This window comes from Pan troglodytes, chromosome 17, assembly GCF_028858775.2.
Source record: "Pan troglodytes isolate AG18354 chromosome 17, NHGRI_mPanTro3-v2.0_pri, whole genome shotgun sequence".
In the NCBI taxonomy this organism is placed as follows: Eukaryota; Metazoa; Chordata; class Mammalia; order Primates; family Hominidae; genus Pan; species Pan troglodytes.
Window position 1 is genome coordinate 63528319 of NC_072415.2, and position 27527 is coordinate 63555845.

General features: G+C 36.8%; 2 protein-coding genes across 23 annotated transcripts in view; one reads left to right on the forward strand and one right to left on the reverse strand.

Annotated features, from left to right (window-relative positions):
- Window positions 1-27527, forward strand: part of DCC (DCC netrin 1 receptor) — a 1196048-nt gene that overhangs the window by 1129424 nt on the left and 39097 nt on the right. For 12 of the 19 annotated variants that reach the window (XM_063795722.1, XM_009434037.5, XM_054671868.2 and 9 more), the window contains exon 26: window positions 17488-17643. In XM_063795722.1, coding sequence (XP_063651792.1) covers window positions 17488-17643 — 156 coding nt within the window. Of the gene's footprint in view, window positions 1-17487; window positions 17650-27527 lie in introns of all 19 variants that reach the window. The other 7 variants (XM_512137.8, XM_063795721.1, XM_054671869.2 and 4 more) reach the window with 1 other exon arrangement.
- Window positions 11517-27527, reverse strand: part of LOC104003155 (uncharacterized) — a 569073-nt gene continuing 553062 nt past the window's right edge. For 2 of the 4 annotated variants that reach the window (XR_001711359.4, XM_054671875.2), the window contains exon 4: window positions 11517-11763. Coding sequence is in view for 3 of the 4 variants with exons in the window: in XM_054671875.2 (XP_054527850.2) it covers window positions 11621-11763 (143 nt within the window). In the remaining variant the exon portion in view is untranslated. Of the gene's footprint in view, window positions 11764-18532; window positions 18697-24506; window positions 26595-27527 lie in introns of those variants that run through there. The other 2 variants (XM_063795723.1, XM_054671876.2) reach the window with 2 other exon arrangements.

Genomic DNA, 27527 nt, shown 5'->3' on the forward strand with positions numbered 1-27527 from the left:
TGGAGAAAAACATATAGCCTGCTTACTGAATATTTATGACCAAAAGTCCAAGGTGAGCTCTCACTATTTGGAAATGACACTGTATTTCTCTAGTGGTTCATAGTTACACTTTATAAGATGAATGTCTTATATGTATTCTTACTTTTCAGATTTCAGTATCTCCCATCTTTCCCTATTCTTAGCTAATAATCTTATATCAGGAAGAAAAGAAAAGCATTCAGAAAGTGGTATCCTTGTCCTTCCATCAAATCTGATTGATCTGTTAGTGCTGCTCTCTGAGTGTCTTGTTGAAATCCCCTCTCACCCATTTAGGGACTCTTCTGTAATTACTCCTTCCCTTTCCTGCATCATTAGTTTTTTTTCCCTTATTTATCACTGCAGTAAGCATACAAATAATATTCTGTCATAACTCCTGTTTTATAACACTCAATGCCACTTCCCCCTCCAATTGAAACCATATTTACTGCAAAAAATTTCTAAGTTATCTGCACTTTCTCCTCTTTCTAAGCTTTCTTATTAGTTTTAATAAGATTTTTACAGTCACTCTCCACTGAATCCATGATTGCCAAGGTTGTCAATAATCTCCACATTGTCAAACCCAACGGTCAAGTCTCAGACTCTCAGAAGCAGTTGACATACGTTCTCACTTATTTCCCTGAAACACTTTCTCTTTGGCTTGCAATGTACTAGATGCCCCTGGTTTTCTTCCTACCCTTCTGGCTGCTTCTCCTCAGTAGCCTTCATTTATTTCTCTTCTTCCTCCTGATCTCTAAGAGTCAGAGAATGCCCCAGGGCTCAGTCTTCAGGTATCATCTCTTTTCTCCCTACACCTGCTTCTTAGATAATGTCATCTAGTATCAATGGCCTTAAATATTATTAAAATGCTGATGAATCCTGGAGGACATTATCCTGAGGCAGGATCTCTAGGGCAAGGGCAAAATGCCACCAGTCTTTGCTAAAACATAGCAAGAGTCTCCTTTGCTTCATTTCCCAATAATTTCCTCATCACCATCTGAGGACACCTCAGTCTGGACTTCATTGTCCATATCACTACAAGCATTTTGGTCAAAACTGTTCATCAAGTCTCTAGGCAATTCCAAACTTTCCCACATCTTCCTGTCTTCTTCTGAGCCCTCCAAATTGGTCCAACTTCTGACCATTACCCAGTTCCAAAGTCACATCCACATTTTCAGATTATCTTTATAGCAGTGCCACACTCTTTGTGGTACCAATTTACTGTATTAGTCCATTTTCACACTGCTATAAAGATACTACCGCAGACTGGGTAATTCAAAAACAAAGGAGGTTTAAATGACTGAAAGTTCTGCATGGCTGAGGAGACCTCATGAAACTCAGAATCATGGCGGAAGGTGAAGGAAAAGCAAGTACCTTCTTCACAAGCCAGCAGGAAAGAGAGAGAGAGAGAGAGAACGAAGGGGGAGGAGCCCCATATAAAACCACCAGATCTCATGAGAACTCACTCACCATCACGAGGAACATGGGGGGAACTGCCCCAATGAGCCAATCACCTCCCACTTTGTCCCTCTCTTGACATGTGGGGATTACAATTCGAGATGAGATTTGGGTGGGGACACAGAGCCAAATTATATAAATCAACTTACTCTGTTCAGAAACTCTAGTTTCATGCCTCTTCATTCTGATTTCCTTATACCCCAAATTCAGTCTTTTACCAAATTATTGTTTTCAAAACATTTCCCAAATTTGACCACTCTTTTCCATCTTCACTGTTTTGCCCTTATCCAAGCTACCATCATCTCTTACAGATTACTAGACTACAGCAATAAGCTTGTAACTAGTCTCTTCTTTAGCTTTTTGAACAACAAAAAACTATTCATAATTTTTGTGGGTACATAGTAGGTATATATATTTATGGGGTACATGAGATGTTTTGATACAAGCATGCAATATGTAATAATCACATCGTGGAGAATATGGTATCCATCCACGCAAGTGTTTATCCTTTTTGTTAAAAACAATCCAATTATACTCTTAGTTATTTTTAAATGTACAATTAAGTTATTATTGACTACAGTCACCCTGTTGTGCTATCAAATAGTAGGTCTTATTCATTCTATTTTTTGTACCCATTAATCTTTATTAGCCTTTGCCCTTACAGTCAATTGTCTACACAGCTGTCTCTCAATATATAAATTAGATAATGTTGTTCCTCTGTGACTTCCATCACATGTAGAAACAAAATCCACTAATTTTACTATGTCCTACAAGGTCCCATGTGATTTAGTCTCTGGGTTTATCCCTCACTTTATCTCCTATTGCTCCTTTCTGTAATTCATTACAATCATGTAACCTTCCCCTGTGTTCCTTGGATAATAGGCATATCTCAGTTCAGGGAATCTGCACTTGCTGTAGTCTCTGGAATCTCTTTTTGTAGATATTTACATGTCTTATCCCCCATTTCTTTCAGGTCTCTATTCAACTACCACCTTTATAAGCAGGTCTTCCCTGACCATTGCCTAACCACAGCATCTCTGGTCACTCTCTCTACTTCTCTATTATGCTTCATTTTTCTTTTTTAATGCATTACACTATTCTATTTGTGGTTTTGTGTTTGTTATTTATTTGCTTCCTGTATTTTAATATAATCTTTATAGGGGCAAGGATTATGCCTATTTTGGTCATTTTGAGTCCCCAATACCCAGAACAGCACCTGGCACATGGTAGGCATGCACTCAATACCATTTAGTCAAATGAATGAATTAATAGTTGTTTCTTTTTACTTACCATATGCCACATCCTCCCTATGCTCCATTACATCTTCTCTCAATTTTACTATAATAAGTGCAAAAACTTACATAGCATTTATAATGAATGCCAGCTGTTCAAGTCATGTAGTAAGCACTATTGTTATGCTTCTCATTGTTAGGTTTTCTCATTTACTAGAGAGAGAAGAAAGGATTGGAGAGTTTAACTAGCTAGCAGTCACACAGCTAGTACGTGCTATAGCCAGAATTTGGACTCAAAAGGTCTGATTTCAGAGTTCAGTGTTCTTAATCATTATGCTCCTAGCTGTCATACCCTGTGAAGCTATTGTCCTTTTTCTTTTATACCTTTCACTACTGAGAAAGATACTGTGCACTTAGTTGCCTTTTTTCCCCTCTAGTTGCACTCCTCTTGTATTAATAACTAAGTTCTATCTGTGCCAATCATTTTTGCTTTCTTCTCAAACATTATTGTGCTTTAGAATCTGTGGAGCCTTCCTGTCCCATCTAATTAGAAATATCTTCCTCATCTAATAAATTCCCATATTTCACAGTATCTTTGAATCCCTGGCTATCCTCCCATTCTCAACTCTTTTATGTCTTCTTTGTGACTTCACATCTAAACTGCCAAGACAGCTTCCTAGCTAAGTCTTCCCGGCTCTAGCATCTTCCAGACTCTTAGGCATCCTGCTTGCCAGATTTCTTCCTAAAACAAGTTAAACATGGCATCCCACCCCATACATTTCTCCAGTGGCTCCCATTTGTCTGCCAAGAAAAACAAAACAAACCAAACAAATTTTTAAAAACGTTTTTAGCATATCATATTGGAATCTAGATTTCTGTTACTCTATCCTTATATGTACCCAGACTCATGCTAAGGTAGACTCATTGCTGATCCACAAATATGCACTGTCCTTCATTTGTTTTTTCCCTTTACATATTTCTTTCCTTTGGAAATGACTCAGTGGATAGCTCAACCTAAGAAGTTTTATGTATCCTCCAAAGACCAGAGTAGATACTGATGCTCTTACAAATGCTTTTCTGATTACTCCATCTAGAAATAATGACTCCCTTTTATATGTTTGGATAACATGTTCTTGTAGCACGATATAGCATTTATTACACACAATACTGCCTTATATGCTTAGGCTTTCAAGTACAAATCTTCCCTCCTCTAACAGCTTGTGAATTACTTCATGATAAGGATGTAATGTATCTAATTCATCTTCATATTCACACATTTTATTGTTTAGTACCTAGCACAAAATTGGTGCTTGCTAAATATCTGTTGAATGAAAAAACAAATAAATGTATTATTAAAATGCCTCCCTTATGTTTGTAACACATCGATGTTTGGCGAGCTCTTTTTTTGTCAGTTATAAATAGCATGTCGTCTAACAAAATTGTCTGATGTATTAAGAGCAGTTAAACTTGTTTTCATTAAACAGAAAAGGAAATAAGAGGCTTAGAAAGAGAAAGAAAATCTAACAAGTATGAAAATTTTTAATATTATTCACTTGGTAAATACCTTGCTAATTATTATTTTCAGTTAATCCTCACAATATTATCATGTGGTAAGATTATCCTGATTTTACACATGGGAAACAGCAACTCAGACAGCTTAAGCAACTTCCTCTAGGATACCTGGGCAACCTCAGAACCTCTACGGTATACTGCTTTTCCAAAGATAAATATGGCTTTTATCTCCTAAATTATTCATATCCTTTTATTCTTCAAAAAGATTTTCTGAAGGTGCTATCTCCATTGTCTAAACATGGAAGCTGAGGCTCTGAGAGTCTGAACTTGAAACCTCTGCTTGATCTATCAACTCTACTATATTGCTTCATACTGTTATCTTGAGCTCTGAGTTTTTGTATGCCTACAATAACAAATCTTCTCTTACTTAGTGACTTATTCTACATGAATGTAACCCATAAAATTACCAGAAATTAATTTGTTATTTTTTGTAATTATCAGATAACAACACACACATGGTTTTAAACCATCACATAGTTTTCCAAAATTTATAAGAATATTCTGATTCAGCAATTCCATTCCTAGATATATTCTACTCTTGGATATGTACCCAAGGGAAATATATAAAATATTAGTCAACAGGTGCATATAAGAATGTGGGTTATTTGTAATATCACATCTTCATTACAATAGATGAATATAGTATATTCATATAGTGGAGTACAATGCAGCAATAAAAATAAACTAAAATTATACAAAACAATATGGATAATCTCATGGGTGTAAATTTGCAATAAAGAGACCTGATGCATCTATATAATTCAATTTATGTAAAATTAGAAAATCAGTAAAATAATCCATGGGGTTTAATATGGTTTGGCTGTGTCCCCACACAAATCTCATCTTGAATTCCCATGTCTTGTGGGTGGGTCCCAATGGGAGGTAATGGAATCATGGGCAGGTCTTTCCTGTGCTATTCTTGTGATAGTTAATAAGTCTCACAAGATTTGATGGTTTTGAAAATGGCAGTCTCCCTGCACAAGCTCTCTTCTCTTCTCTGCTGCCATGTGAGACGTGCCTTTCACCTTCTGCCATGATTGTAAGGTCTCCCCAGCCACATGGAACTGTAAGTCCAATAAATGTCTTTTGTAAATTGCTCAATCACAGGTATGTCTTTATCAGCAGCGTGAAAATGGACTAATACAGTAATTGGTTCCGGGAGTGGGGCATTGCTGTTAAGATACTCAAAAATGTGGAAGTGACTTTGGAGCTCAGTAAGAGGCAGAGGTTGGAATAGTTTGGTGGAGGGCTCAGAAGAAAACAGGAAAATGTGGGAAAGTTTGGAACTTCCTAGAGACTTGTTGAATGGCTTTGGCCAAAATGCTGATAATGATACAGACAATGAAATACAGTCTGAGGTGGTCTCAGATGGAGATGAGGAACTTCTTGGGAACTGGAGCAAAGGTGACTTTGGTTATGTTTTAGCAAAGAGACTGGGGGCATTTTGCACCTGCCCTAGAGATTTGTGGAACTGAACTTGAGAGAGATGATTTAGAGTATCTGACAGAAGAAATTTCTAAACAATAAAGCATTCAAGGTGTGACTTGGATGCTGTTAAAGGCATTCAGTTTTACAAGGGAAGCCGAGAATAAAAATTCAGAAAATTTGCCCCCTGACAATACAATAGAAAAGAAAATCCCATTTTCTGAGAAGAAATTGAAGCTGGCTGCAGAAATTTGCATAATCAATGAGGAGCTGACTGTTAATCCACAATATAATAGGGGAAATGTTTCCAGGGCATGTCAGAAGTCTTCACAGCAGCCCCTCACATCATGGGTCTGGAGGCCTTGGAGGAAAAAGTGGTTCCATGGACCAGGCCCAGGGTCTGTGAGCTGCGTGCAGCCTATGGACTTGGTGCCCTGTGTCCCAGCTGCTCCAGCTGTGGCTGAAAGGAGCCAAAATAGAGCTCATGTCTTGGCTTCAGAGGGTGTAACCCTCAAGTCTTGGCAGCTTCCTTGTGGTGTTGAGCCTTCCAGTGCACAGAAGTCAAGAACTGGGGTTTGGGAACCTCTGCCTGGATTTCAGAGGATATATGGAAATGCCTGGATGTCCAGGCAGAAGTTTGCTGCAGGGGTGGGGCTCTCATGTAGAACCTCTGCTAGGGCAGTGCAGAAGGGAGATATGGGGTCAGAGCCCCCACACAGAGTCCCTACTGGGTCACCATCTAGTGGAGCTGTGAGAAGAAGGCCACCATCCTCCAGACTCTGTAATGGTAGATCCACTGACAGCTTGCACTGTGCACCTGGAAGAGCTGCAGACACTCAATGCCAGCTCATGAAAGCAGCTAGAAGGGAGGATGTACCCTGCAGAGCCACAGGGACGGAGATGCCCAAGACCATGGGAACCCACCTCTTGCATCAGTGTGACGTGAATGTGAGACATGGAATCAGAGGAGATCATTTTGGAGCTTTAAGATTTGACTGCCCTACTGAATTTCAGACTTGCATGGTGCCTGTAGCCCCTTTGTTTTGGTTAATTTATCCCATTTGGAATGGCTGTATTTACCAAATGCCTGTAACCCCATTTTATATAGGAAGTAACTAACTTGCTTTTGATTTTACAGGCTGATAGGTGGAAAGGACTTGCCTTGTCTCAGATGAGATGTCGGGCTGTGGACTTTTGAGTTAATGCTGAAATGAGTTAAGACTTTGGGGGACCATTGGAAAGGCATGATTAGTTTTTAAATGTGAGAACATTAGAAATGAGAGGGGCCAGGGGCAGAATTATATGGTTTGGCTGTGTCCCCACCCAAATCTCATCTTGAATTCCCATGTGTTGTGGCAGGGACCTGGTGAGAGGTAATTGAATTTCGGAGCCAGGTTTTTCCCATGCTGTTCTCATGATAGTGAATAAGTCTGACAAGATCTGATGATTTTAAAAATGAGAGTCTCCTTGCACAAGCCCTCTTCTCTTTTCTGCTGCCATGTGAGATGTGCCTTTTCCCTTCTGCCATGATTGTGAGGCCTTCCTAGCCATGTGGAAATGTAAGTCCAGTAAACCTCTTATTTATTTATTTTTTTTTGTAAATTGTGCAGTCTTGGGTATGTCTTTATCAGGATCATGAAAACAGACTAATACAGGGTTAGAATTCAGGAGGACAATTACTTTTGATGGAAGTCGATTAGTGGACCAGAAGGTACTATAGGGCACATTCTCATAATGTGTTATTTCTTGTTCTGAATTACAGATGCCAGGCATTTCACTTTGGAAAAACATTGAGCACTGTATTTAGCATATTCTCAATTTTCCCTGTGTATATTATAATTCAATGAGAAAAAAGACAATAGAATATATATATTTTTAAATAACTTGGTCACATTGCATTCATTGTTATCTACAAGCTGTTTGTTGGTGAAACTGTATTCAACAAAAGAAAATTATTTTAACATATAAACACAGTTGATTTTAAAATATTTTTTATTTTTTGAGTCAGACTCTCACTCTGTTGCCCAGCTGCAGTGCAGTGGTATGATCCCTGTTCACTGTAACCTACACCTCATGGGCTCAAGCAATCTTCCTGCCTCAGCCCCCTGAGTATATGGAACTACAGACATAAGCCAACATGCCCAGCTAGTTTTTGTATTTTTTGAAGAGACGAGGTTTCACCACGTTGCCCAGGCTGGTCTCAAACTCCTGGGCTCAAGTGATCCTCCTGCCTCTGCCTCCCAAAGTGTTGGGAGTACAGGTATGAGCCACTGTGCCTGGCCCAAATAAATTCTTAAACTTTTTGATAAAATAGCCCTTTGCATCTGAGATGATTGATAAGGCCATAGGTAACTATGTTTAAAACTTGTGTATCTGTATCTTGGCAGAATTATGATTTTATTCAGGAGAGTAGATAAATTTATAATGGCCCCATTTGCAATTATTTACACTTACTGGGGTATCAAGCCTTGTATAAACTAAAGCCATAGCATTGTTCAGATTTCTAGTCACATATATAAAGATCGTTGCTATTTCATTGAGGAATCATTATTCCTATAAGATTGTTATTTTCTTTCTTCCTTGACATTTCTTATTATGTGCTATAAAATGTTAATTAACAGATAAAACATAAGTTATCTGAAGTTGTATTTTGGCTCTTAAAACTCACAGAGAAAATGTATTTAATTTCATGGGAAGGCAGAATCTTCTTATTTGTCTAATATTATACTTTTTGGTTGAAAATATTATATGGCATATGCTACTCCTTATCCCCAAGCATTCTTCACAGCAAAATTAGCTGAGGCTCATGAAAAACATGCCAGCTGACAGCACAGGCAGGAGATGAACCCCAATCTTTTGATTCCCCAGCCTAGTTACTCTTACCATAAAATGGTGGCAAAGGTTGACTATTTGTATAATGGCCAAAAATTATTTTAAATGCTGTTTCTTACTATAATGAAATTAATTACAAAAAAGCCAGAACAGAGACTGGAAGATAGGAGATTTATTGGCTTAAGTGCTTTCTGGAATAACACCAGTGAGGGTGAAGGATACAGAATAACACCAGTGAGGGTGAAGGATACAGAATTGGGGCAAGGGTGGGATTGAACTGGTGATGCTGCTTAATGGAGACCTCAGCTGACCTGAGGCTGTCCTTTAGGGTTGTCCTAAATGAAGCAAGTGGGGCTGGCCTTCTCTATCCTGACTCAAGTAAACTTTCATGCAGGCTATTTCCAAGAAGCGGGGTGTGGCCTTGGGTGAGTGACTTAATTTGGATGAGAGCATTCCTTGAAGAAAGATTTAGATCTACATTACATTTCTAGATGGTATTGCACAATCGGATGTAACTATTTGGCCATTTTCAACCCATTTTCTTCTTTTGTAAGATGCCGAAAAGGAAGAGGGGAATAGGAACTAGGAAGGATATAGATTGAAGCAGATTAGCTGTAAGATCATTTAAAGTATGAGAGGTTTTTGGGCAGTATCTTGAATTTTATATATTTCTCACTTACCTTTCTCTGTAAATATTTGAGGGAAAAAAAGGAAATCATTCTTTAAAGGAAAAAGAAGTCTCAAAAAGGTAGCCTGAAACATCTAGCAAAAACACTGAAGCAAAGGAAGTTATACACTTTGCCATGGTAATGGCTACTGGTTTCTGGGCTTTCTAGAACATTCACTATGAGAGCCAACGCTCTCCTTCCCTTTCCCACCATCTGCATTAGTCACTTGGCTGTAGAACACAAACAGTGAATTGGAGAAGCTGTTGAGAAGTGAAATAAAGCTACATGAGAAAGGGCAGATTTTTAAAACTGGAGTTCTATTGACTCTAGGTGCTGTCCTACCAGGAGGCCTGCTTCTACACAAATGGACATTGAGAGGGACTCGTCTGTGAGACGATCATCCCTTTGACTCATGCATATAAGGTGCGAGAAACCAGCATCCTAAGATTGGTCCCAGCTCAATAGTCTTCTGAGACTGGGCATTTATTCCATCACCCTTCAGCCCTTGTGGATGCCCACAACCAACCAAGAATGCTTTCCTAGGAGTAAGGAGTGCATAGAGCCGTTCTAGTATGATAAATATCAACAGCACACACATTTTCAACTATTCAGAACTGTAGGAACGGTGGTGAGAAAAAAGTTCAAAGCACACTTAAATTTGCATTAGAAATGATCTCATTACCTAATACATGATTTTAAATACTAATCTGATCAATTCATTATCAATATCAGTTTTTATTCTTTGAGTCTTCGATGACATACTTCATTCCACCTCTTACTCTGAATTACTGAAAGGAACAGAATTTTTTATTCAGACTCTATAGGCACACAATTCATTATGCATTATGCAATGTTTTGTGCGATGCCATGGCTCTGTATAAAAATGGAATTAAAAAGTTGTTAATGAATGGGAACTGGAGACCTAGATGTCATTTCTTGGTAGCTCTATAAGCAAATAAATTTTCAAACAAAATTAATCTATTGTTAATTCTATTGGACTAAGAAAATCAGCAAGTCAGTAGAGTTATGCAGACGCAGTCAGAGCTTAAAAAGGTTCCTGTAGAGAGTACAGAATTGTATCTTTTGGGAGGATTTTACAAGATAAGAAGTAGTTTGTTTTTCAAAGATATAGAAGTAATGAAGAAGGGATCTGACAAAGGGTTGGTGAAAGTAAATATTTTAGATGATGGAGTATAAAAAGTATACCAACTTAGCTTCTAGAAAGAGTTTCTATTGCAATGTAAAAATACAGATATCCTTCAAGACTTAGATTACCTAATTATTTCTTAATTCCTAATATATTAGAGATTTCTTCAACAAAATGGACCATTTCTTAAACCTCACAACATTTCCTATCTCACACAAGGTTTTGGAGATCTGGGGGTAACTTATGAATGACTAAGGCAAATGGATTCACAATTTGTTGTGGAAATCTTTCTGGTCTGCTTAGAAAAGAATACTGTGATACCTTAAGCTCATTTCAAAGGAATTCCATCGAACCAGATCAGAGTCTATATCTTTCCTATGGCCTCATCTTCTGTCTAATATCATGGAGCCAAAATGTACACCTGGATGTTCACAACTATTTCATATATCTGGGCTTCATAGACACATCTCATTTGAGAAGATCTCAGCTGAAAAGGTCCAGATAGAGGAGTAAAGGTCCAGATAGAAGGAGTATAGTAGGAGATTGCAGGGGTCTTAAAGTTTCCTTCTCACAGTTCACCCTATTTGATCTTAACACATAGCTCCTGCTGTGGCAAGCACTAAGCCAGCCAGTCCACATTCTGTCTCATCTTGGAAAGCGTGTATAAACCACATTAAAATTGGGCCAGATAGACTTCAATAAATGCCTTCCTTCAGCTTATAAATGACAAAACAAGAACTTGAACTAGAAATTATCTTCCTCATGTCAAAAATCTTTCAGGGTCATACTTCCCTCAGGTTCAAATTTGAATTTAAAAACTATTATTTATTTGCCTCTATCTATCTTAATGCATAGCACTCTTTTTTTTCAAATGTAAGACAAGACAGGATGTTTTAAACAATATTTTCAATTAAAAAAGATAGCCAATGCAGTTTTGGATGGATCTGTTGCAGCCTTGCAAATTAATTACAATGCCCAACATTTATGGGGTGCTGACTTCTGACCCTGTACTCTGTTGCACTTCTCTGTGGATGATCTCTTAAATCCTCACAACCACATCATAAAATCAGTACTCCATTGTGCAGATGAGGAAACTGAAAAACAGAGCTTGAATAATTTGCTCTTCAACGTGTAGCTATTATCATGTAACAAATTACTCCCAAAATGTAGCAACATAAAACAATTATTGTTTATTTTCTCAATAGTATCTGAGAATCAGGTATCTAAGAGCGGTTTAGCTCGGTGGTTCAGGTTCAGAGCTTCAAGTTGTTTCATGAGGTTTCTTTCAGTGTCTTGAGCTGAGGGTCTAGTTTCTCGCCACATGGGCCTATGCACAGGTCTGCCAGCCTGTCCTCAAGACGTAACACCTGGATTCCCCAAGACATGACACCTGGCTTCCCCCAGCATGAGTGATCTAAAAGAGAGAAGAGAGGAGAGAGAGAGAAAAAGAGAGTGAGCATGTACAATCTTTTTAAACCTTATCTTAGAAGAGACATACCATCATTTCTGCCGCATTCTACTGCTCACCAGACCAATCCTGGTAAAATGTGCAAGGGAACCCCACAGGCATGTGAACTCCATGAAGTGGGATCAGTGGGAGGCATCTTTGACGCTGGCTATGATGCTTATTCACTAGCAAGGAGTAGAACTAGGTAACGAATCCAGGCAGTTTTACTTCAGCACTTGGACTCTTTACCATTATATTAAGAATAACTGCAAAGCACATATTTATGAATCTTAGGGCTTTTCCAAAGGCGACCCTCCATGGAGTTTGTGGATACTTGTGAATGTCATTCTGTGGCACGTGCTTATCAAAGAACACCTGAAAATGTGAAGGAGATATGAATATTTATCAAGGACAATAGAGGCTAAATTTTCAAATGTCCCAGATAATATACAGGTCATTGTGGAAAAGAGAAGATAAAAAGAGGCAGAATGAAAAATCATTTCAGTTAAGCTCTTTCATTTCGACATACCATTATATTTGTCTCCTTCGTCTCCTCAACAAATCTCTCAATTCTGTCAAGTACCATGTTGAGAAATATCTAGGGAGGGTTTTCTTATTTCTTAAATCTTGTAGCTTAAAAAAATCTTTACTTTTGATTTCCTATAGGTAGTATTTAGTGCTAACATTTTAGAGTATTATGGAAGTTTTCAAATACCAATGTGCCTTGTTCAGGGAGCTAAGTAATTTGGTGAGGGAATTTCTACTTGAAAAATTTTGTGCATCAATGTCAGAGATAAATTCAATTGTCAGAAAGCTGTGTCAGAACAGATTTCTTGTCATATTTTGCCGCAGAGCGGAGATTTATTGAAAATGCTTGATGATATCGCTCTCTGAGCTGTTTTACATAAACATAGCAGTGGAGTGAATGCTTTGAGTTGAAGCATTTGTGTGTTTGTGTGTATGCGTGTGTTTGTGTGTGTGTGTATTTCCGACTTTCAAAACTGACATCAAGGGGAAAAATACCAAAAGATATCCTAATACCTAATGTTTTATCCAACTTACTTTAAGAATGATTATTTTTTGTTATAAGTAAATGTAGACTTCTGTGCCTTTTCAGAAATGAATCATAGAATAAAATACTTCAAGATCGAAGCTTTGGGATACTGGCTATTCTATCTGATGTCACAAAATAATGAGCACTTTTGAGATGCAGAAACATACAACAGATTTATTATTTTTGAAAGAAGTTTTATTATTTGTAAACCCTTTATAATCAGGTCAGCAGCAAAAATACAAAACTATTAGAAAGTAAAATTTCTTTCTTTAGTAATGAAAGACTTGGAACTGCAGTGTAAGTTCAGTCTCTAGAGTGCTCTCAGCACTCTAACTAAAAGATTATATGGCTTGCAAAATTGTTTTATGTTTCTCTCTCCAAATTTGTTTGGCTCCAAATCAGAAGATACTTATGAAACTCTTTTTCTAAATGTATTGTGAAACATTTGTTAATAATATTATTGCTTGTATTATAATATACTCATTTTGATAAGAAAATATAGTATGCACAGTTTGTGGAATGAGTATTTTCTATATTTAAAGGAGACTAACGTTGTCACATTTATGAGTAAAAATTATCAATACCGGGAATGTTTTGCAACCTAGCAATCCACTTTAATGACTGCAGTGATCCATTTGATCAGTAAGACAGGTGAAATAATTCAGTTGACTGCCTCAGAGTCTGGGAATTTGAGTTGTTTAAAAATAGACTTTATGCTCTTGTATGGCTTATATTTACAAATGTGTTCAACTACATTATTATTGTTATCATTATTATTATTATTATAGTTATATTAACTATATACTCCAGGAGACTAAATCACATATCAAGCCACTCTAAAAGTCTCCAGTGTGTTAAAATGACAGATTTCTAAATAATACTCCTAGAAAATCCTGCATATTAAACTCACTTGAAAAATCTGAAGTATCTCTAGCACTGTCCTAGAAAAGACACAAAGACAACAAAATTATAACTTATTTCTTTAAGGAATTTATAACATTTTGGCTGGTATCTGGTTTGAATCTCTGATTCTTTTAAAAAGTTTCCTTGTCATTTTTTAAATTTCCCTGTTTCTGGAGTCTGTTTATGTGTTTATATATCCATAATGTGCTTTTTATAAAATATCTTTATTGAGGCATTGTGCCTTGTACTAGTTACTCTCAAATGTTCATTCATGTCTTCTCTAAAATAATTTAGAAAAACTATGTATCCCCTCATATATTTAAAATTTGACACTTAAAATATTTTGTTATACACTAAACACCTGTGAAAGATGAAATTTTTCTGATATAACACGCTTTTAAACCAATCTAAAAGCACAAAAATACCATAGTAGTTTGATATCAACATCATCCCCTTAAAAAATATGTGAGGAAGTGCCTTGTTAACAGATAGAAGTTAACAGCACTCATTTTTCTCCTTGAACTGGAATCTACAATTTATTTTCCCCACAGATTAACATACAAACATGATCTATTTTTATGTTTGTGGGTCTTTTGTTGATTATATATCTTACTTTTTTGCAGCATAAAATTTATATAAACCAAAATTTTATGTTTGTATTTCCAGTGACTATGAGTCTTTGTTAATTTTCTTTCCTATGGATCTTGTTAACATTACAATTAGTGTTTCTCCACAACGGCATATAGAGTAAACTTTTATTGGAGTGTTATCACTTAATGACATGAATGGGGCTTTTTGCACATTAATTGCATACATCCATGTATGAATGTTGCTTATTGCATTAATTCTATTCCAGTGTACTTTTTATTGATCTAAACACTGTGAAACCTTTGCATATGTTTGCATATATATATATATATATATATATATATATATATAGTGTGTGTGTGTGTGTGTGTGTGTATATATATGAATGAGTACTATGACAATGAGATCTTTATAGCAATCACTGGACAATTTGAACTTCTCCCAAATTACATGCCAAAATCACATTGTGACTTCTTATTCTGTTATTTTTGATAATTTTTCAACTAACAACTACCTGAGATTTTCCTTCAATTATGCTCTAAATGAAAATGTTAGAAACCACCTGACTTGCAGAAGTATTTGTTACTCATTCAAGTTATTTACTTTCTTGTTTTCTAGGAGGTTCACAATAAAAAGCTGTACCAAAATTTATCAGCAATTTTAAAATAAACTTGAAAATTGCTTTCACCGAGAGGCACTTTTTGTAACAATATATAAAGACAAGATTAGGTTGCCTTTTCTTTTGGTGATTATTTCCTTTGCTGTGCAGAAGCTTTTTAGTCTGGTGCAGTTTCATTTATTTATTTTTGTTTTTGAAGCCAAGCTTTTGGTGTGAAACCTAAAAAGATCATAAACAAGACCAAAATCAAGGAGCTTTTCCCCTATGCTCTCTCCTAGGAATTAACTTCTGAGTCTTACATATAGGTATTTTATCCATTTTGTGTTAATTTTTCTATATGGTGTGAGATAAGGGTCCAATTTCATTATTTTCAATGTGAAAATCATTCCCCCAGCACCATTTATGGAAGAGACTATACCTTTTTAACATAATTTCTAATCAGGAAGTGCAGTGCCTCCAACTTTGTTTTTCTTTCTCAGTATTGCTTTGGTTATTCAATATTTGTTATGGTTTCATGGAAATTTTAAGATTTTTTTCTATCTCTGTGAAGAATGCCATTAGAATTTTGATGGGGATTGTGTTAAATCTGCATATTGCTTTGGGTAGTATGAACCTTTCAACAATCTCATTTATATGTGAAATATATGTGTGAAATAATACATATATAAGCTCAAATACACAGAGATAGAGAATGAAACAGTGGTTCCCACAGGTGGGAGGGGGAGAGGAAATGGGGAGATGTAGGCCAAAGAATGCAAAATAGCAGACATGTGAGATGAACAAGTCTAGAGACCTAACCTACAGCATGAGAACTAAAGTTAATACAATTGTATTGTATTAGGGATTTTTGTTAAATAAGTAGATTTTAGCTACTATGTTACTTTGTCACAAAAAGTAACTGTGAGCCGATAGATATGTTAATCTACTTCACTATGGTAACCAACCTACTATCTACATGTATCTATATGTGTCTCAAAATATGTCATAAACCTCTAATATACACAATAACATGTATTTTTTAAAAAATTCTATTAATGTCATCACTCTACACTCCAAAGCAAGAATTTGTGATTGATAGAACAAAAACTCAATAAAACCCAACAATTTTTTACTGAAAAATAAAATAAAGACAAGATTAGGAAAATTGAAATATCACTTAAATCTTCACTAAAGCAATTTTTGTTGAAATGATTTATCTTTAAATGATTTATATTTTTATTCAATTTATAGGAAATACTAATCATTTAATCTGATTAGCAGTCACTCTTCATTTTCAAACCAGTCCATCAAAATGCTTTATCTGAAACAGTCTGACTTCATTTTTCAGTTTAAGTAAACATGTTCAAATGCATTTTAAGAAATATTATAAATATACTGAAAAATAAATTCTGGTATATAATTTCAATAGTTTACTAGAAGCAGCCCTTTTAAAATCTTTTATCTTTTATATATTTAGTCTGAATTTTCAGTTAGAATTTAAAAGAAATCTATGTGTTGCTTCTCATTGATTTACAATATGCAGTGTAATTTGTATCTACAATTATAATGTTATAAAATGAGGAATATGACAAAAGAAAAGATTTTCATTTGGTAAATGTGCATGCATGTATGTGTATGTTGAACTACAGTTATTGGCATTACCATCTAAATAAATAAAAATAAATTATTTCATAGACAGGAATATACTGCTAAAACTGATCATTCAGGTAGCTGACTTAAATTTTGCTTTGGCATAATAAAAGATAGGGAATGCTAAACATTTTATAAGATGATATAAGATAAAGATTGACTACAATTGGAATATTTAATAGTATATATTATAATTGAATAGCTATTGAATAATGAAATTGAACAATACTATCTAAACCTAGAAGATATTGTGTATGTTTTTTATCTGTGAGTTTCAGCCACTGTAACTAAAAAAAGTTGATATTCCTGAAAAACATTCAGTTACTCTTAATATGTCACTCACCTGCACTGATCTGGGTATTTGAAGATATTTTCTATTTAAAGATAAATCCTAAGTATGACTATTGAGAAAACACTTTGCTTCTCTCTCTCTCTCGACTGTCCCTCAAGAGCAATACATTCTTTTACAGAATTAATGGAAAATTCCCAACATTTTTTTCAACCTACTCTACACAATATATTTGATTTGTGAACAACCTAACCTTTCTAATGCCATAGTTCATCCTTAAAAGAAAGACTAAGACCAAGACAAACAAACAACATGACCGACATAAAATGTTAAAGTGGATTTAATGGTAACTTGATTAACTGTTTCTTTGTTTGGAGCCCTGGAATGTTTTAAACTGCAGGGTAATATTTCGTAGTATGATGCTTGAGGGGTGAGCTGTCTTTTCTAAAGTAAAAAGTGGGATTGGTGGAGAGAGGTAAGTAAGGGAACCTACTTGATACTATGAAGAGTGTGTATAGATTTGAGGATCTGAAAATTCCACCATTTTCTTTTTGCTTGTTGAGTGAATGCATAAGGTTCAAAAAACCCATTAACCTTTTTCTTTTGCAGCTGTCGTGAGCGCCATCCCGGTGCCAACCCTAGAAAGTGCCCAGTACCCAGGAATCCTCCCGTCTCCCACCTGTGGATATCCCCACCCGCAGTTCACTCTCCGGCCTGTGCCATTCCCAACACTCTCAGTGGACCGAGGTTTCGGAGCAGGAAGAAGTCAGTGTAATGCATTTTCCTCTCTTTTTAATAAGAACAAATGAATAATAGCAAAGGTGTCTTGTAAAATATGTTGCATTCTGACCTTCTTATCCCTTAGAAAAGTTGATTTCCCTATGACTGTGGTACTAGAATGTTCCTTTCCAACACAGTGCTTTGGATCCTAGCTCATGTGCATTTGTACTGATTCCCTAGGCACCTTTCCACAGCACGCTCCACTGACAATACAAGGGGAAGTGGTGGGGAAACAAATGTCAAGTGGTTCCATCAAACAATGATGTGATGGGTACTTGAAATTAATATGTCCTATTAAATAGGAAATTAATAATCAAGTGATATCTTCCAACATATTTGGTATCTGTTGGTTATGTCTCACTGATTGCTGATGAACCAATACTTGGATGAATGCTTTAGGTTTCTTTAATCAGGTAAGTGATACTTTTTCAGCTTTAAAAATTAATTATCAGAAAAAAAGGATTTCCAGGGTATTATTTCATTTATTTGAAGGAAGGTAGGAATGAAAAGAGACTCTCAAGCTATTATATACACCCTGGTGATTTCTGCTATGCCATTTGACTCTTTTTTTTTTTTTTGAGCACAGTGTTTTAAAATCTATTTTATGGTTTTCATCTTTTAGAACAGGTGACTCAGCAGCTCATGTGAGATAGGATGTTTTGTAATAGATATGATAGTAACAACAATAAAATATATTTTTGAGGTAAGGTATATTTTTCTAACCAAACAGGGACAGCTCTAAGAAATCATAAATCATCTAGATACAGCAAGGTTAGAATTAAAAGGCATCAAAGATCTGCCAAGGGAGAATTAGATTTATTTTCTCTTTTCTCACTGCACATATTATCTACAGAATAGAGTTGTGTGCAAAAACTCGAGGAAAAATAGTTGCCCAAACTGCATTGAAGGGAATTAAATAGGAAAGATGTAGAAAGTCTAACAACCAAAATTTTCAGATCCCAAGACAACTGGAAATGGAATTCCAATCAAAGAATTGAGAGCCCACAAGTGCCTTCTTCACTTCTAAAATGAAGCTCTCTGCAACAAAAAAAAAGACAAGTTTTAATGTTAGTTTAGTATTCTGTCTATTGGTTTGTTGTCTCCTACACTCTTTTGATTTCTTGTATATTCTCTGACTTTAAAGGGAAACATGAAAAGAATGTGTAGACTTTCAGAGGCTGAGGTGGGCAGATCACTTGAGGTCAGGATTTAGAGACAAGCCTGGCCAATATGGTGAAACCCTGTCTCTTCTAAATTAGTTGGGTGTGGTGGCGCATGCCTATAGTCCCAGCTACTTGGGAGGCTGAGGCATGAGAATCTTTTAAGCCTGGGAGGTGGAGATTGCACTGAGCTGAGAGTGTGACACTGCAATCCAGCCTGGGTGATGGAGCTACACTCTATTTCAAATTTTAAAAAAAGAATGTATAGAATGACCTTTATTTGGTTTCTCCATCATGACTGGTACAAGCCAAAATTCAGGACTTTTAAACTTAGTAATTCACTATTTTTTTTCGTGTTGTGTTACTCATTTCTTGTCCCTTTTTTTAAAGGCATAGTTTTCTTTTGAAAATTCATTCATTGAGGTCCAACATCAATTTACTCTTTCTGTTTTCCTCTTAAATTGGTGCAGCATGTGAAACTCTCTCTTATTGAATCATGGGGAAAATGATTCCAAAAGTTAAAGCTCAACGAAAATGAATAAAGGGAATTGACTAGTATAAAATTTGTTTTTATCTGTGGTTAAAAGTCTCATGTGTGACTTGTGATTTTGAGAGTGAGTAGGTTGTGTGTATGTGGGATAGGAGGCTTGTGAGAAATCTCTGTACCTTCTGCTCAATTTTCTTGTGAACCTCAAATGCCTCTAAAAATAAAATCTATTAGAAATTAATTGATTGGGCCAGGCGAGGTGGCTCATGCCTGTATTCCCAGCATTTTGGGAGGCTGAGGCAGGCAGATCACGAGGTCAAGAGATCGAGACCATCCTGGCCAACATGGTGAAACCCCATCTCTACTAAAAATACAAAAAAAATTGCTGGGCATGGTGGCATGTGCCTATAGTCCCAGCTACTCAGGAGGCTGAGGCAGAAAAAAAAAAGAAAAGAAATTAATGGATTAAAATATTTATTCTCTAGAAGATGTTTTTATTTTTTTAAGTAAGGATTATTAAATAAAAGTAGTTATATGACAAAATGCTTAGTGATTTTTTAACTTTATCTAAAATCAAAAGGCAATGGATGTTCTACTCCTGCCCAAGATTTTACAGATTTTTAAAATATATCTTCAGTCATTCATCAAGAATTTTTTGAGCAAAGCTATGCACAATGCAAAGCAACTAAGATCTAATATGTGTTCCAAGTGACTGTTTAAAATAAATAACACTCACCCTCCTTTCTAGGAAACTAAATATTCTCTAAATCACTGTCAGAAACAATTAACTTCCCGTTTCCCGCCATTCCGTATTGGTTTCTAAATGCCTTAGAGAACACTAAACATTCCTATTCTCTCTCAAGCAGAAAACATTTCATGAATCTGGGTGGATATATCTTATTAGTCGCCTTGGGAAACAGAGAAAGGCACACGTATTAAAAGAAAAAGTTGACTTTGCCAAGGTGGAAACTCTTTTTCCTCCAAAGTTATCTGAAAGACCTTTGAGTTGTGTTTTATAAGAAATGAATCACTAAAGTCCTATTCCAAAGGTCTGCTGCCTTCTGAAGGCACAAATAAAGCTGAATTTCTCTCCAACCATAAGGAAAGAAAAGATATGGTACATACATTTGCATTACATGTATTCGCTGACCTATCAGTAAATATATTTATATAGTTGTGATGGACAAATATTTCTTCTTCTTAATAAGTAACTACAGTACTGCTCTTAGCCTCAATAAGCAAATGAGTTATCCCTAGGGAACAGTTTAGCTGCATTGTATTTATTTGAAAACTTCAACCAATAGGTAGTCTTGGGGCCTCATTTCTACAAATCAGTACAAAATTGGTACCCCCACTTTCTTGTCTTTGAAACAAGTAGGTGGTAGAGGAGCAGTTTAAGTGATTTCCACTCTTCCTTTTAGTTCTGACATTGTCTTGTCTTAACTAGTGGGAAGGCTGGTCAGCTTTATTCACGCTATTTTTCTGCCTCTGTTCTCCCTCAAATGGGAAATCAACTAATAAATGAAACTTGACCTAGATAAAATGAAGAGTGCAATGGAGTTCATGGAGTAATCTCTAGGGTATTTTAAAAAAATACAGGCTGTAAGAAACTGGGGTTATGTAAAAATATTGTGTCACGTCGTTCTTCTGAGATTGAGATTAATGAGTGAATTGGGTTTCTAGAGGTGTTCATGACTCAGTCTTTGCTTAGAGTTATTGGCTTGCTATATTTCTATCACATATTGTAGTTTTTATATAGAAGAAAATTCCTGATTTCCATTTTTGTGATATTTTCCCAGTTATTCTGTAGCAATTATTTATATGTATTGACATTAATTATTATAAAGTACCTTGTGATTTGACTCTGCTGTGTAATGGTATGCTATTTGTATAATGAATTCTGACTATTTCATCATGTAGCAACAAGTGCCTTGCTAGCATGTATTTGATTCTCACTCGATACTCTGAATTGCAGAGCAGGGGCACGTCATGGACAAAAGCAGGTTTCTTTGCTTTCAGAGATCTTGGCAGAGCTAAATGTCATGCCACTAAGCCAATTTGTTTCACATAGGTGTCCTGAAGCCAGTGCCTGAACTGGACAAAAGTGCTCATCTGAAATGAGAGTATTTCACTGGTGGACCAGTTGCTATTGTATTTGTTAAAGGGTTTTTGCTGCCTTAAATGTCAGCCAGTTCCAAAAAGCATTTGTTTTGCTCCACTTAAAATATAAGAATTATGAATTATAGATGGAAATCCTATACCTGTTCACTATATTCATTTTGAACACAACAGAAATTGTCCCTTAGGGATTGGTGATATATTCCGTCTCGAGGAAGGGTCCTCTCACTCCTGTCTAGTACATTAGGCACTTTCCTATTCTCCCTATGTGGTACTAAGGATGGATTTTGCTAAAGAGGGGACCTATCTATGTAAAGCCATTTTTACTTGTGTCAAAGTCAAGAGCCACATCATGATGTTTGCAGCCAGGATCATGGGGGCCAGCTGAAAACTTGGGGATAGAAGACTGGGCATGCAGACAATTTTTGTTTTTAGAGATGCTGATGAGGAGCAATCGCATTAAAGAGTAGGATTAGGAAAAAAGAAAATTCAGTGGCGTAATCAGAATTCATGTGAAATATGAAGTTTTCAAAATAAGAGACCGAATTTCAAAAGGCTAACAAATGCATGTACATTCTATTAAACTTACAATCACAATAATGTATATTTCTTTATTATACTTTAGTTTCTGGGGTACATGTGCAGAATGTACAGGTTTGTTACATAGATATACACGTGCCATGGTGGTTTGCTGCACCCACCAACTCATCATCTACATTAGGTATTTCTCCTAATGCTATCCCTCCCCTACCCCCCAATCCCCGAGAGGCCTTGGTGTACATGTGTCCTCATTGTTCATCTCCCACTTATGAGTGAGAACATACGGTGTTTGGTTTTCTGTTCTTGTGTTAGTTTGCTGAGAATGATGGTTTCCTCCCTACAAAGGATATAAACTCATCCTTTTTTATGGCTGCATTGTATTCCATGGTGTATATATGCCACATTTTCTTTATCCAGTCCATCATTGATGGGCATTTGGGTTGGTTCCAAGTCAAGTCTTTGCTATTGTGAAGAGTGCCACAATAAATATGCATGTGCATGTTTCTTTATAGTAGAATGATTTATAATCCTTTGGGCATGATTCTGGGCCAAATGGTATTTCTAGTTCTAGATTCTTGAGGAATTGCCACACTGTCTTCCACAATGGTTGAGCTAATTTACACTCCAACCAACAGTGTAAAAGCTTTCCTATTATTTCTCCACATCCTCTCCAGCATCTGTTGTTTCCTGACTTCTTTTTAATGATAGCTATTCTTAATGATAGCTATTCTAACTGGCCTGAGATGGTATCTCATTGTGGTTTTGATTTGCATTTCTCTAATGACCAGTGATGATGAGCATTTTTTCATATGTTTGTTGGCTGCATAAATGCTTCTTTTGAGAAGTGTATGTTCATATCCTTTGCCCACTTTTTGATGGGATTTTTTTTTATTGCAAATTTGTTTAAATGCTTTGTAGATTCTGGATATTAGTCTTTTGTCAGATGGATAGATTGCAAAAATTTTCTCCCATTCTGTAGGTTGCCTGTTCACTCTGATGATAGCTTTTTTGCTGTGCAGAAGATCTTTAATTAGATCTCTTTTGTCAGTTTTGGCTTTTGTTGTCATTGCTTTTGGTGTTTTAGTCATGAAGTCTTTTCCCATGCTTATGTCCTGAATGGTATTGCCTAGGTTTTCTTCTAGGGTTTTTATGGTTTTAGGTCTTATATTTAAGTCTTTAATCCATCTCAAGTTAATTTTTGTATAAGGTGTAAAGAAGGGATCCAGTTTCAGCCTTCTGCATATGGCTAGCCAGTTTCCCCAAGACCATTTATTAAATAGGGAATCCTTTCCCCATTGCCTGTTTTTGTTGGTTTGTCAAAGATCGATGGTTGTAGATGTGTGGTATTATTTCTGAGGCGTCCGTTCTGTTCTGTTGGTCTATATATCTGTTTTGGTACCAGTATCATGCTGTTTTGGTTACTGTAGCCTTGTAGTATATTTTGAAGTCAGGTAGCATGATGCCTCCAGCTTTGTTCTCTTTTGCTTAGGATTCTCTTGGCTATACGAGCTCTTTTTTCATTCCATATGAAATTTAAAGTAGTTTTTTCCAATTCTGTGAAGAAAGTCATTGGTAGCCTGATGGGGATAGCGTTGAATCTATAAATTACTTTGGGCAATGTGGTCATTTTCATGGTATTGATTCTTCCTATCTATGAGCATGGAATGTTTTTCCATTTGTTTGTGTCCTCTCTTATTTCCTTGAGCAGTGGTTTGTAGTTCTCTTTGAAGATGTCCTTCACATTCCTTGTAAGTTGTATTCCTAGGTATTTTGTTCTCTTTGTAGCAATTGTGAATGGGAGTTCACTCATGATTTTGTTCTCTGTTTGTCTGTTATTGGTGTATAGGAATGCTTGTGATTTTTGCACATTGATTTTGTATCCTGGGACTGCTGAAGTTGCTTATCAGCTTAAGGAGATTTGGGGCTGAGACGATGGGGTTTTCTAAATATACAATCATGTCTTCTGCAAACAGAGACAATTTGACTTCCTCTCTTCCTAATTAAATACCCTTTATTTCTTCCTCCTGCCTGATTGCCCTGGCCAGAACTTCCAACACTATGTTGAATAGGAGTGGTGAGAGAGGGCATCCTGGTATTATGCCAGTTTTCAAAGGGAATGCTTCCAGTTTTTGCCCATTCAGTATGATATTGGCTGTGGGTTTGTTGTAAATAGCTCTTATTATTTTGAGATACGTTTCCATGTATGTGTCCAGGAATTTATCCATTTCTCTAGACTTTCTAGTTTATTTGCACAGAGGTGTTTATAGTATTCTCTGATGGTAGTTTGATTTCTGTGGGATTGGTGGTGATATCCCCTTTATCATTGTTGATTGTGCCTATTTGATTCTTCTCTTTTCTTCTTTAGTATTCTGGCTAGCAGTCTATTTTGTTGATCTTTTCAAAAAACCAGCTCCTTGATTCATTGATTTTTTGAAGGGTTTTTCCTGTCTCTATCTCCTTCAGTTCTGCCCTGATCTTAGTTATTTCTTGTCTTCTGCTAGCTTTTGAATTTGTTTGCTCTTGCTTCTCTAGTTCTTTTAATTGTGATGTTATGGTGTTGATTTCAGATCTTTTCTGCTTTCTGTTGTGTGCATTTAGTACTATAAATTAATTTCCCTCTACACACTGCTTTAAATGTGTCCCAGAGATTCTGGTGTGTTGTGTCTTTGTTCTCATTGGTTTCAAAGAACATCTTTATTTCTGCCTTAATTTTGTTATTTACCCAGTAGTCATTCAGGAGCAGGTTGTTCAGTTTCCATGTAGTTGTGTGGTTTTGAGTGAGTTTCTTAATCTTGAGTTCTAATTTGATTGTTATTATTTCCGTTCTTTTCCATTTGCTGAAGAGTGTTTTACCTCCAATTATGTGGTCAATTTTAGAATAAGTGTGATGTGGTGCTGCAAAGAATGTATATTCTGTTGATTTGGGCTGGAGAGTTGCGAGGGTGTCTATTAGGTCTGCTTGGCCCAGAGCTAAGTTCAAGTGCTTGGCCCAGAGCTAAGTTCAAGTACTGGATATCCTTGTTAATTTTCTATCTATCTATCTCATTGATCTAATATTGACAGTGGGGTGTTAAAGTCACCCACTATTATTGTGTGGGAGTCTAAATTTCTTTGTAGGTCTATAATAACTTGCTTTATGAATCTGGGTGCTCCTGCACTGGGTGCATATACATTTAGGATACTTAGCTCTTCTTGTTGCATTGATCCCTTTACCATTATGTAATGGCCTTCTTTGTCTCTTTTGATCTTTGTTGGGTTAAAGTCTGTTTTATCAGAGACTAGGATTGCAACCTCTGCTTTTTTTTTTGCTTTCCATTTGCTTGGTAAGTCTTCCTCCATCCCTTGATTTTGAGCCTATGTGTGTCTTTGCACGTGAGATGGGTCTCCTGAATACAACACACTGATGGGTCTTGATTCTTTATCCAATTTGCCAGTCTGTGTTTTTTAATTGGAGAATTTAGCCTGTTTGCACTTAAGGTTAATATTGTTATGTGTGTATTTAATCCTGTCATTATGATGCTAGCTGGTTATTTTGCCTGTTAATTGATGCAGTTTCTTCATCATGTCAATGGTCTTTACAATTATTTGGTATGTTGTTTTTGCAGTGGCTAGTACTGGTTGTTCCTTTCCATGTTTAGTGCCTCCTTCAGGAGCTCTTGTAAGGCAGGCCTGGTGGTGACAAAAATCTCTCAGCATTTGTTTGTCTGTAAAGGATTTTATTTCTTTCTCTTTCACTTACAAAGCTTAGTTTGGCTGGATATGAAATTCTAGGTTGAAAATTCTTTAAGAGGCCAGGCATGGTGACTCATGCCTGTAATCCCAGCACTTTGGAAGGCCAAGGCTGGTGGATCACCTGAGGTCAGGAGTTCAAGACCAGGCTGACCAAGATGGTGAAACCCCGTTTCTACTAAAAATACAAAAATTAGCTAAGCATGGTGGTGGGCACGTGTAATCCCAGCTACTCAGGAGGCTGAGGCAGAGAATTGCTTGAACCTGGGAGGCGGAGGTTGCAGTGAGCCAAGATCGCACCACTGCATTCCAGCCTGGGCGACAGAGCAAGACTCCATCTCAAAAAAAAAAAAAAAAGAAAAGAAAGAAAATTCTTTAAGAATGTTGAATATTGGATTGGCCCCCACTCTTTCTGGCTTGTAGAGTTTCTGCCGAGAGATCCGCTGTTAGTCTGATGGGCTCCCCTTTGTGGGTAACCCGACCTTTCTCTCTGGCTGCCCTTAACATTTTTTCCTTCATTTCAACCTTGGTGAATCTGACAATTTGATGATTATGTGCCTTGGGGTAGCTCTTCTCGAGGAGTATCTTTGTGGTGTTCTCTGTACTTCCTGAATTTGAATGTTGGCCTCTCTTGCTAGTTTGGAGAAGTTCTCCTGGATAATATCCTGAAGAGTGTCTTCCAACTTGGTTCCATTCTCCCCGTCACTTTCAGGCACACCAATCAGACGTAGATTTGGTCTTTTCATATAGTCCCATATGTTTTGGAGGCTTTGTTCATTTCTTTTCACTCTTTTTGCTCTAATCTTCTTGCTTTATTTCATTAAGTTGATCTTCAATCTCTGATTGATATCCTTTCTTCCCAAGCTGCCTCTCTAGATTCCTCGTCTCTGGGCAGGGCATCTCTGAAAAAAAAAAAGCAGCAGCCCCAGTCAGGGACTTATAGGTAAAAACTCCATCTCCCTGGGACAGAGCACCTGGGGGAAGGGGCGGCTATGGGCACAGCTTCAGCAGACTTAAACGTCCCTGCCTGACAGCTCTGAAGAGAGAAGTAGATCTCTCAGCACAGTGTTTGAGCTCTGATAAGGGACATACTGCCTGCTCAAGTGGGTCTCCAGCCCATATATCCTGACTGGGAGACACCTCATACAGGTGAGCTCTGGCTGGCGGGTGCCCCTCTGGGACGAAGCTTCCAGAGGAAGGTACAGGCAGTGATCTTTGCCTTCCTGCAGCCTCCGCTGGTGATACCCAGGCAAACAAGGTCTGGAGTGGACATCCAACAAACTCCAGCAGACCTGCCACAGAGGGGCCTGACTGTTTGTTAGAAGGAAAACTAACAAACAGAAAGGAATAGTATCAACATCAACAAAAAGGATGTCCGCTAAGAGACTCCATCCAAAGGTCACCAACATCAAAGACCAAAGGTAGATAAATCCACGAAGATTGGGAGAAAGCACTGCAAAATGTCTGAAAATTCCAAAAACCAGAATGCCTCTTTTCCAAAGGATCACAACTCCTCACCAGCATGGGAACAAAACTGGACAGAGAATGAGTTTGATGAATTGACAGAAGTAGGCTTCAGAAGGTGGGTAATAAGAAACTCCTCCAAGCTAAAGGAGCATGTTCTAACCCAATGCAAGGAAGCTAAGAACCTTGAGAAAACGTTAGATGAATTGCTATCAAGAATAACCATTTTAGAGAAGAACATAAATGACCTGATGGAGCTGAAAAACACAGCACGAGAACCTCGTGAAGCATACACAAGTATCAATAGCTGAACTGATCAAGTGGATGAAAGTATAATGTAGATTTTATTTCAAAAATGCAGAAAAAGTAGA